Raw genomic sequence first — 11365 nt, 5'->3', positions numbered from 1 at the left:
TCTGTGGCCCATTTTGGTCCAGCACTTTTTGAAAACCCAGTGCTCTTTGTTTTTCTGTTAACTCAAAGTAGTTACAACCAGTTACTGCGGCCTCTGGCCCATTTTGGTCCAGCCCTTTTGGAAAATCCAGTGCTCTTTGCTTTTCTGTTAACTCAAAGTAGTTACAACCAGTTACTGCAGGCTCAGTGGCCCTTGGGGTCCATACAATTTTCCTTTTTCTTTGTCCTCAATTTTTCCTTGCCTTGCTTTACGGTTCCCTCTCAGTTGGTATTTTGGCCTGCAACCCCCACTCTTAGTTCCGTCACAGTACATCGTTTCCCCTTTTAGTGCTGTTAGTTACAATCAGAAACGTTCTAATACTCTGAGGAAACCTCGCCCACTCCTACCAGCCTTTGCCTTTGAATAGTGTGATGAAACGTTTCCTTCCAAGCTCTTCGGGATGCAAGGGCCCAGTGAGGGTATCACGAACATATAAGAAAGGCAGGGGAATGAAGACCACATCGAGAAGAAGGGAACATTCAACCAACAAAGACCACATCGAGAAGAAGGCAACTGAAACAGACACAAATGCTTTATCAAGCTGTGAGATGGGAGAATCATCTACATCTGTTCTGAAGTCTCAATGTTGCGCTCATGATGTACTACCGAGTACCTCTGTTAAAACTACCACTGGTTATGAAGAGGAGGGTGAGGAGGAGGACGTTTCTGAGGGATGGGTGGTAGACCTTGACAACATGGATTCTGCTTCCACCTCGGCACTTAGTGATCCAGAGGAGGACTGCATGCTGCTGCAGGGCGAGGAAGAGGAACCACCAACAATCCCACTCCCTTCCCCTAACACCTCTACTCCAAATACAAGCATTGTTATACCTGTAGCGCGTGTGGGTAGTCCGAGATCGCTTCTCTGGGATCATTACGACGTCCATGCTCAGAAGGCCACTTTGGCAGTTTGTAGGCATTGCGGTGTGAGTGTCAGCAGAGGAAAAGATATGAGGCATCTTGCCACGACAGGGCTACGGATGCACATGAAGAGACACCACCCAAATGTAAAGGTAGACACAGTGGAAGGCGGCAGCACATGCAGCAGTACACAGAGCACTCCAACCTCACCAACAGACCCCATGCAGAAAACCATTGATGCTTGGGGCCTGCAAGTTACAAGGGTGAGATCTGGATTGAAGCCGCCATCAGCGAAGGAAATAACATGTCACCTGGGAAAGATGATGGCTCTGGACCACCAGCCCTTCCGTATGGTGGAACGGGAAGTTTTTCGCCGATTTGTTCACCTCCTGGCACCATGGTACAACATCCCGCCTCGCAAAACTTTCTCTCGAACTGTCATTCCAGCTTTGTTCAAGGGATGCAAGCAACACCTCAGAACCCTGTTGAACAAATCACGAGCCATGTATGTACATTTCACCTCGGACATTTGGTCCAGCATGGGAGGAGGGCATTCCTATCTGTCCCTCACTGCTCACTGGTGGGAGACGAAGGGTTGCCTCGACTCGGGTCATCGATGGGCCCTCCTGTCCCTTGAGGTGATAGATGCGGATCACAGGGCCGACACCATCTCTGAGTATTTGCGAGATATGATGAGAGATTGGATGCGGCATACTCATTCCGGTGCTAACTCGGGATTCATGGTCACAGACGCAGGAAGGAACATGATCCGGGTGGTTGAAAGTGCGGGCTTCACAAACGTCACATGCATGGTGCACTTGCTGCATAATTGTGTAAAAGATGGCTTCAAGGGGCCCGATGAAAACAGCTCCACCGCTGTCACTCAGCTCATTGACCGCTGCCGCAGAATCGCAGGCTTCTTCCATCGTAGCACCAAGTCCGCAAAACTGCTGCGTGACAGGCAGACCCTGGAGTGCTTCCCACAACACCGGTTACTGCAGGATGTCTCCACCCGCTGGAACTCCACCTACATGATGTTAGAGTGCATGGTGGAGCAACAGAGGGCAGTCCACGCCGTATCACTGTCAATCGCGGCTCTGATAAACAAGCTGGTCCCCAACAACCAGGAGTGGATGACCATTGCTCAGCTGGTCGAGATCCTAGAACCATTTAAAATAGCCACCAATAAACTTTCAGGCCAGAAAGTTCTACTCAGCCAGGTGCTCTCTGTCATCTTATGGTTGAAGAGGCATTTGGAGATGCTGGGTGGATACATTTCATTACATTCCATGGCTGGGCCCCTGACTCCACAGGCCCAGGAGGTGGTCAGAAAGTTGTATATCTGCCTCCGTAAACATCTCCTCCCACTGATGGAGAGTAAGACTCGCGTTTTGGCAGCACTCTGCGACCCCTGCATAAAGGACACCGTCTGCCCCAAAGATTTGCCGAGGTGGAAGGCCGAACTTGTCTCGCTCGTGAGAGGAGAATACTCTTGGAGGGTGGGACAACAGTCTGAGCAAATCGTCGATGCCGTTATTCCCCAAAACCCCAGTGGTAGCGCCAGCACCGTTACCAATAGCCCCACCTTGCCACCTACAAGGAATGACAGTAGGGTGGTGCGTCAGAAAAGGAGGTGCGAGGAAAATTTCATACAGGACAGTATCGCTTTTCTTTCAGAGGAAGGAACATTTTTGTCGGCCCAGGCTGCAAAGATAGACTTGGCCGAGTACTCTGTTAACCGTTACTTTGAGGAGCCTCAGGAGAGTTTTTTCACCGATCAATTGACTTACTGGTCCTCCCGAAGCAAGGCATGGCCTGACTTCTCAACCGTGGCACGCAAGTTTCTCAGTTGTCCACCTACTAGCGTGCAGAGTGAGAGGGTCTTCAGCCTGGCAGGAGATGTCATAACCCTCCAACATAACGCGCTTGACCCCCTTGCAGTGGAGAAACTGGTCTTCCTGAAGGCTAACCTGCCAATTTTGGGCTATCCTGAGTGATTTCGAGAGCACCGTCCCGTAGATCACTATAGCCTTCTGTTTTCGAATATTAACAACTATTAATCTAATCTTTAATCAATCCACTTCAACTACCTCTCCCCCCCCCCCAACATTTTACACCGGCATACAATCCAAGTCTCCTACACAAAACCCACACCAATGATTAACACCACCCTATCCATTAAAACTACTTCAGTCCATAAGACACTGTATTATCAAAATCCACATCCCAAAATCAAAGTCTGCTGACTGCGGGCTAATTGGCCCTAGGGGTAGAGCCCTTCTGCAAAAAACAGTGTGCTTTGATTTCTGTCTGCGGGCTCAATGGCCCTTCGGGGACCAGCCCTTTTGGAAAATCCAGTGCTCTTTGCTTTTCCGTTAACTCAACGTAGTTACAACCAGTGTCTGCGGGCTCAGTGGTCCTTCGGGGACCAGCCCTTTTGGAAAATCCAGTGTTCTTTGCTTTTCTGTTAAATCAAAGTAGTTGCAACCAGTATCTGCGGGCTCAGTGGCCCTTTGGGGACCAGCCCTTTTGGAAAATCCAGTGATCTTTGCTTTTCTGTTAAATCAAAGTAGTTACAACCAGTGTCTGCGGCCTCTGTGGCCCATTTTGGTCCAGCCCTTTTGGAAAATCCAGTGCTCTTTGCTTTTCTGTTAACTCAAAGTAGTTACAACCAGTTACTGCGGCCTCCGTGGCCCATTTTGGTCCAGCCCTTTTGGAAAATCCAGTGCTCTTTGCTTTTCTGTTAACTCAAAGTAGTTACAACCAGTTACTGCGGCCTCCGTGGCCCATTTTGGTCCAGCATTTTTTTGAAAATCCAGTGTTCTTTGCTTAACTCAAAGTAGTTACAACCAGTTACTGCGGCCTCTGTGGCCCATTTTGGTCCAGCCCTTTTGGAAAATCCAGTGTTCTTTGCTTTTCTGTAAACTCAAAGTAGTTGCAACCAGTTACTGCAGCCTATGTGGCCCATTTTGGTCCAGCCCTTTTGGAAAATCCAGTGCTCTTTGCTTTTCTGTTAACTCAAAGTAGTTACAACCAGTGTCTTCGGGCTCAGTGGCCCTTTGGGGATCAGACCACGCCCTCAACCTCGCCTGCTCTGTCCCTATCCTCTCATACGCCCACTTTTCTACGCACCTCCCACTACTGTTCCCCCATCCACGTGCCCCAAGGAAGGAAGGAGAGAAGGAGGGAGAGAAAAAGGGAAACAAGGAAAGAAAGAAAGGTAAAGAAGGAAAGGAGATAAGAAAGGATAGAAAGTGTGAGAGAAGAAGGGAAAGAAGGAGAGAAAGAGAGAATTAAGGGGGGAAAGGGTAAAGAAGGAAGGAAGGAGAGAAGGTGGAATATTAGGAGGGAGAGAAAGAGGGAAGGAAGGAAGGAAGGAAGGAAAAGAGTAGAAAAGGGAAGAAGGAGAGAAGGAGGGAAAGAAGGAGGGAAGGAGAAAAAGACGTAAAGAAGAATAGAGAAGGAAGGAAGGAGAGAAAAGAAACATGTAGAGAAGGAAGGAAGAAGGGAAAGAAAAAGAAAAAAAGGAGAAGGATTGGGAGGGAATGAAAGATAGGAAAAAAGGAGAGGAAGAGGGAGGGAAGGTTGGACACAGCAATGCGTGGTGGGTTCAGCTAGTCCAGTATACTTTTCTTTCTGTTACCTCAAAGTGCTTACACCTGCTGACTGCGGGCTTCCATAATTGGGGAGCAGTCATTCCCTGTGCCCCTTGTGGTTGTCATGTGTCCATTTCTCTTCCACTGCATCTGTGCCGTCCCCCTCCAACCCCCCGTGAACCAGTAGGTGTTTGTTGGTTCTGAGGTTAGGAATCCTTGTTACCTGTAAGTTTGGGTAGAGTCAGAAGTTCAGTTTTCTGCCTGGCGGGCAATGCCTCTGTGGTGCCCAGAAGAGAGGCCGTTTGCGTTGGGCGTTCATCTCTGCCGTCCCCCTCCATCAAGGGCGGGCATTGTCGCTCAAAGGCAAGCTTGACTTCCCCTTTCCTCATGATGTGGGCAAAGAACTACTGTCTGCTTCCCCCAACGCCCCTTTTATGCACCCTTTCCTCTGTCATTCCCGAGTCCCCTTGCGGTTGTCATGTGTCCATTTCCCTATATAAACCAGTGTCTGAACCCAAGGGGCAGCTGGGCTTTCCACAGAAGTTGAGGAAGCAGGAACCCATTTTGTTTCCTTCTGCTTCAGGGTAAGCTTTCTTTAAATTTAACAGCTTTCAGCGCTGCTTTCTTTGAGAGGCGGGGCTTCCTGAGTTTGAAAATTAACTGCTCTGTTTGAGGGGAGGGGCTTCCTGAGTTTAAAAATTAACTGCTCTGTCTCAGAGGCGGGGCTTCCTGGTTATCCTATATAAACCAGTGTCTGAACCCAAGGGGCAGCCTCACGGCGCGCGCGAACTTGTACACTCAGTAACCTATACTTTCACCCCTGCATACAGACAACAACATCAAACACACACCAAGAGGAGGTCATTAGCAACCTCCAGATGGAACAAACACGAAAACTTCCCATCTCATGCACAAGCTGTGGCATGTTCAGCTTTTTCACACTACAATTACTCAATTACATCTGCCCCAAGTGTACACAGATCACTCGCATGGAACACAGGATACGACAACTCGAGGACCGTATTAAGACCCTTAAGGACATTCAGGAACTTGAGCTGTTCTTAGACACCACACACCACACTGGCCTAGATACGCGGCCCATATCACACCAACATTACGGGGAGGCTCAACAGAACAGCACCTCAGATGTGGACAACCCTCAGGCTTGGAGAAATGTCACCCTTAGAAGGACACATAGGACCCAGAAGCCTCCTCAGAATACTTCCGCTCAGCTGCAGTTACACAATAGATTCCAAATTCTCACACAACTAGCACCTGACCAAGAAACACAACATATTGGGGAAGACCAGAATGGCTTAGATACTGATCAGTGGCTCATCCTTGATCAGTGTGCAGGGGATAGCCCTGACTGGGACAACACTTCACAACATTCACACTTGCACAATCGTGCAGGGGTACCATCCCCAACCATAGACCAGGAGCAACAGGAACACATACAGGAGAACCATAGGCTCTTGGATGAATCTCAATGGATTGTCCTTGACGAATGCACGGGGGATGTCGAGGAGGAGGACAACACTTTTCACCTACACAATTCACACCAACAGGATCACTTTTCTGGAGACCTACACACTACATTGCACAAAAGGGGCCCTGTCATTCCTGAAAGTAAACAGGTCTTGGTAGTAGGCGACTCCCTCCTTAGAGGAACGGAAGCTGTCATTTCCAGACCAGATGGGATGGCTCGAGAAATATGCTGCCTACCGGGGGCAAAAATACACCATCTCACTCAGAGGCTCACCAGGCTCCTCAAGCCCTATCACCATCCTCCCCTCATGTTGATTCATGTAGGAACCAATGATACTGCAAGGCATACGTTTCAAAAGATCACAAATGATTTTCGAGCTCTAGGAGCAATGCTAAAAGAATGTAATGTACAGGTGGTCTTTTCATCCCTCCTCCCTGTTGTAAGACACGGACCCACAAGAGCCAGAAAAATAGTACAGGTCAATGACTGGCTTAGAAAATGGTGTCAGGAGGAACGCTTTGGCTTCCTCGACCATGGCCTGCTATTCCAGGAGGATGGCCTACTGGCAAGGGATGGGGTGCATCTCACACAAGTAGGAAAACACCTTTTTGCTCACAGACTCGCAAACCTCATTAGACGCACTTTAAACTAGGTCCACCGGGGGAGGGGGACAACAGCCTTGCGAACACTACTTTACCCATAATGTCTGGGAAACGCCAGAAGGCTAAACGCAGGGCTGCACAAACACAACAAGGACCAAGTACCAAAAGCACAATAATCCCAATTAAACAGCTCAAGGGAAGATCCCAGGGGCTCACATGTCTTTACACTAATGCACAGAGCATGGGAAATAAACAAGACGAACTCCAACTTCTAGCACAACACCACAAATATGATATCATAGGGATCACTGAAACCTGGTGGGATGACTCCTATCGCTGGAATGTAGATATCGAGGGGTATAACCTCTTTCACAGAAACCGAACAAAGGGGAGAGGAGGCGGAGTAGCCTTATATGTCAAAAACTCTTATGCTGCAGAAGAAATTCAAGACAGCAATCTGGGAAACCAGCTTGAAATCATCTGGATAAGAATCAAGGGAACTGGGACTCAAAAAGATGTCGTTGTAGGCGTCTACTACAGACCCCCAAGCCAGGAGGAAGATCTTGATGAAGTCTTCTGCCAACAGTTGACCAAACAGGCACAGAAAAGAGATGTAGTAGTCATGGGCGATTTCAACTATCCCGATATTTGCTGGAAAACAAACTCGGCCAAGAGTACAAGGTCCAACAAATTCCTCGCTTGCCTTGCAGACAATTTCATGGTCCAGAAGGTAGAAGAGGCAACAAGGGGATTGGCTACTCTTGATCTCATCCTAACAAATGCGGAGGACCTGATCGATGCGGTCGAAGTGGTAGGATCCTTAGGGGCAAGTGACCATGTGCTCCTGCAATTTGAGGTACAAAGGAAGGCCGAAACTAAGACAAGTCAAACCCGCATTTTGGACTTTAGGAGAGCTGACTTCCAAAAAATGAAGGAAACGCTGAGCAGCATTCCGTGGACACAGATACTAAAAGACAAGGGAGCTACGGATGGATGGGAATTTCTCAAGAGTGAAATACTCAAGGCGCAATTGCAAACCGTGCCAACAAAGAGAAAAAATAGGACAAGTGCAAAGAAGCCAGAATGGATGTCCAAAGAACTTCTAACTGTGCTAAGACACAAAAGAGACATGCACAAGAAGTGGAAAAAGGGAGAAATCACCAAAGAAGAATTCAAACAAATAGCCAACACCTGTAGGGAAAAGGTCCGCAAAGCTAAAGCAAAAAACGAGCTCAGACTTGCCAGGGACATTAAAAACAATAAAAAGGGCTTCTATTCTTATGTCAGTAGAAAAAGGAAAAACAAGGAGGCGATAGGACCTCTTCGAGGAGAAGATGGGGCAATGCTGACAGGGGACAGGGAAAAGGCAGAACTACTTAATGCCTTCTTTGCCTCGGTCTTCTCACAAAAAGAGAGTCTTCAACCTCAGCAAGATGGAGTGGATGAGGGATTGGAGGACATCCAACCCCAAATTGGGAAAGAAGTCGTCCAGGAATACCTGGCCGCTCTTAATGAGTTCAAGTCCCCAGGGCCAGATCAACTACACCCCAGAGTACTGAAGGAACTAGCGGAAGTCATTTCGGAACCATTGGCAACCATCTTTGAGAGTTCTTGGAGAACGGGAGAAGTTCCAGCAGATTGGAGGAGGGCCAATGTGGTCCCAATCTTCAAGAAGGGAAAAAAGGACGACCCAAACAACTACCGTCCGGTCAGCCTCACGTCGATACCGGGCAAGATTCTGGAAAAGATTGTTAAGGAAGCGGTCTGCAAACACTTAGAAACAAATGCAGTCATCGCTAATAGTCAACATGGATTTATCAAAAACAAGTCATGCCAGACTAATCTGATCTCTTTCTTCGATAGAGCTACAAGCTGGGTAGATGCGGGGAATGCCGTGGATGTAGCGTACCTGGATTTCAGTAAAGCCTTCGACAAGGTCCCCCATGACCTTCTGGCAAGGAAACTAGTCCAATGTGAGCTAGGCAAAACTATGGTGAGGTGGATCTGTAATTGGTTAAGTGGACGAACACAGAGAGTGCTCACTAATGCTTCCTCTTCATCTTGGAAAGAAGTGACGAGCGGAGTGCCGCAGGGTTCCGTCCTGGGCCCGGTCCTGTTCAACATCTTTATTAATGACTTAGATGAAGGGCTAGAAGGCATGATCATCAAGTTTGCAGATGACACCAAATTGGGAGGGATAGCCAATAGTCCAGAGGACAGGAGCAGAATTCAAAACGATCTTGACAGATTAGAGAGATGGGCCAAAACTAACAAAATGAAGTTCAACAGTGACAAATGCAAAATACTCCACTTTGGCAGAAAAAATGAAATGCAAAGATACAGAATGGGGGACGCCTGGCTCGAGAGCAGTACGTGTGAAAAAGATCTTGGAGTCCTCGTGGACAACAAGTTAAACATGAGCCAACAATGTGATGTGGCAGCAAGAAAAGCCAATGGGATTTTGGCCTGCATCAATAGGAGCATAGTGTCTAGATCTAGGGAAGTAATGCTACCCCTCTATTCTGCTTTGGTTAGACCACATCTGGAATATTGTGTCCAATTCTGGGCACCACAATTCAAGAGAGATATTGACAAGCTGGAATGTGTCCAGAGGAGGGCGACTAAAATGATCAAGGGTCTGGAGAACAAGCCCTATGAGGAGCGGCTTAGGGAACTGGGCATGTTTAGCCTGAAGAAGAGAAGGCTGAGAGGAGATATGATAGCCATGTATAAATATGTGAGAGGAAGCCACAGGGAGGAGGGAGCAAGCTTGTTCTCTGCTTCCTTGGAGACTAGGACGCGGAACAATGGCTTCAAACTACAAGAGAGGAGATTCCATCTGAACATTAGGAAGAACTTCCTGACTGTGAGAGCCGTTCAGCAGTGGAACTCTCTGCCCCGGAGTGTGGTGGAGGCTCCTTCTTTGGAAGCTTTTAAGCAGAGGCTGGATGGCCATTTGTCAGGGGTGATTTGAATGCAATATTCCTGCTTCTTGGCAGGGGGTTGGACTGGATGGCCCATGAGGTCTCTTCCAACTCTTTGATTCTATTATTCTATGATTCTATGATTCTTTCACACCATCTCTGCCGTCCCCCTCCATCGAGGGCGAGCATTCTTTCTCAAAGGCCAGCTTGACTTCCCCTTTCCTCATGATGTGGCCTAAGTACTACTGTCTGCTTCCCACAACACCCCTTTTATGCACCCTTTCCTCTGTCATTTCCCGTCCGCCCTTGCAGTTGTCATGTGTGCATTTATCTTTCACACCATCTCTGCCGTCCCCCTCCATCCATCCATAACAAACTTCCCTCTTTATCTCCTTTCTCCGGGCAACTACTGCTTGATTACTGGGTGAGTATGGATCGGTTGGATCTATCAGCGGAGGACGTACCATCTCGTTTCTCAAATGAATCTGTGAGGGCAGGCAATGTTTTTCGAAGGCCAGCTTGACTTCCCCTTTCTGTCTGCTTCCCTCAACGCCCTTTTCTGCACCCTTTCCTTAGTCATTTCCCATCCGCCCTTGCAGTTGTCATGTGTGCATTTATCTTTCTTTAGTTAGCTTTCTGTTTCCTCAAATGAGTTACACGCCTGCTGACTGCAGGAACATTGGCCCTTTGGGGTCCAGCACTTATTGAAAATCAATTTTAGTTTACTTTCTGTTTCCTCAAATGAGTTACACGCCTGCTGACTGCGGGAACATTGGCCCTTTGGGGTCCAGCACTTATTGAAAATCAATTTTACTTTTCTTTCTGTTTCCGTCACAGTCATATTATCTGCTTTGAACTGGATTACATGAGTCTTCACTTCCCTACAAATTTGCAAGTATTTTGATAATTTGATAATTTTATTATATTTAATTTTTAATCCTCTTACCCATGTTTGGGTAGTGGGAAGTCCACTTTTCAGCCTGGCAGGCAACGTCTCTGAGGTGCCTGGAAGAGAGGCCATTGTGCATGGTTTATCCTCCTCCAAACAGCCCCTGGATGTAGATTGTGTAATGGTGGCACTATGTGCCAAGTTTGGTTTTTATCAATCTTTGTTGGGGGCCGCAGTGTTCTGTGGTAACCAACACGTAAGAAAGTTGTACACTTCCCAAAATCCATTGTCTGTCCTCCCCCAAATCTCACCAGGAACTAAAGAGGGTCATGGGGGTTATGTGTGCCAAATTTGGCCTTTATCGCTCTTTGTAGGGAGCCACAGTGGTCTCTTGAATCCGAAGGGGTTGAAAGTACTACAAATCCATCCTCCCTTGCCTGTCCTCCCCCATACCTCAGCAGGACGTACAGGGGGTCATGGGGGTTATGTGTGCCAAGTTTGGTCCAGGTCCATCGCTCGTGCAAGTCTCTGTCGCCTGTGAAAGTGATAGCCAATTAGAAAGCTGCCACATACACTTCCTCCCTCCACATACATACTAACATTCTCTTTCATTACATAGATAATTATTGTAATCGATCTCCCAATGTAGTCTTTTAATGTCATTAATTTCATCATATGACATAAAAATTTGAAACGTTTGTTAATTTAAATTTTCTATAAAGTGAATTTTACTTTGAGTATTCATACCCTGACCTTCTCTAGACCCTGAGATTCTCTGGGGTGTCTGATTCACTACTGAGTATTACCGCACTACGGCATGGTGGATCACCTTAAATTTAGCATTGCCGGCAGCTGTTCCTTTCTTGGAGTATATTAGGTAGCGCTAGCACTAGACTTGGTTTTCTTGCACTTTAAGAACTGCACTTTAAGATCGCACCTTAAATACTGCCTAGCGCTAGATTGTT

General features: G+C 47.5%; 1 protein-coding gene across 1 annotated transcript; it reads left to right on the top strand.

The window, feature by feature from the left end:
- Positions 1–734: 734 nt before the first annotated feature.
- LOC137095576 (zinc finger BED domain-containing protein 4-like) lies at positions 735–2897 on the top strand. The gene has a single exon (XM_067462356.1). It carries the CDS (start codon positions 735–737, stop codon positions 2895–2897), a length of 2163 nt encoding a protein of 720 aa, XP_067318457.1.
- Positions 2898–11365: the final 8468 nt, after the last annotated feature.

Source organism: Anolis sagrei, chromosome Y (genome assembly GCF_037176765.1).
Source record: "Anolis sagrei isolate rAnoSag1 chromosome Y, rAnoSag1.mat, whole genome shotgun sequence".
Taxonomy (NCBI): Eukaryota; Metazoa; Chordata; class Lepidosauria; order Squamata; family Dactyloidae; genus Anolis; species Anolis sagrei.
Note: the sequence above shows the minus strand (reverse complement) of the source record. Positions and strands in the feature narration are given on the sequence as shown.

Excerpts from the sequence above, each read along its gene's own strand:
- LOC137095576 (XM_067462356.1), top strand. The coding sequence starts at position 735 with ATGGATTCTGCTTCCACCTCGGCACTTAGTGATCCAGAGGAGGACTGC.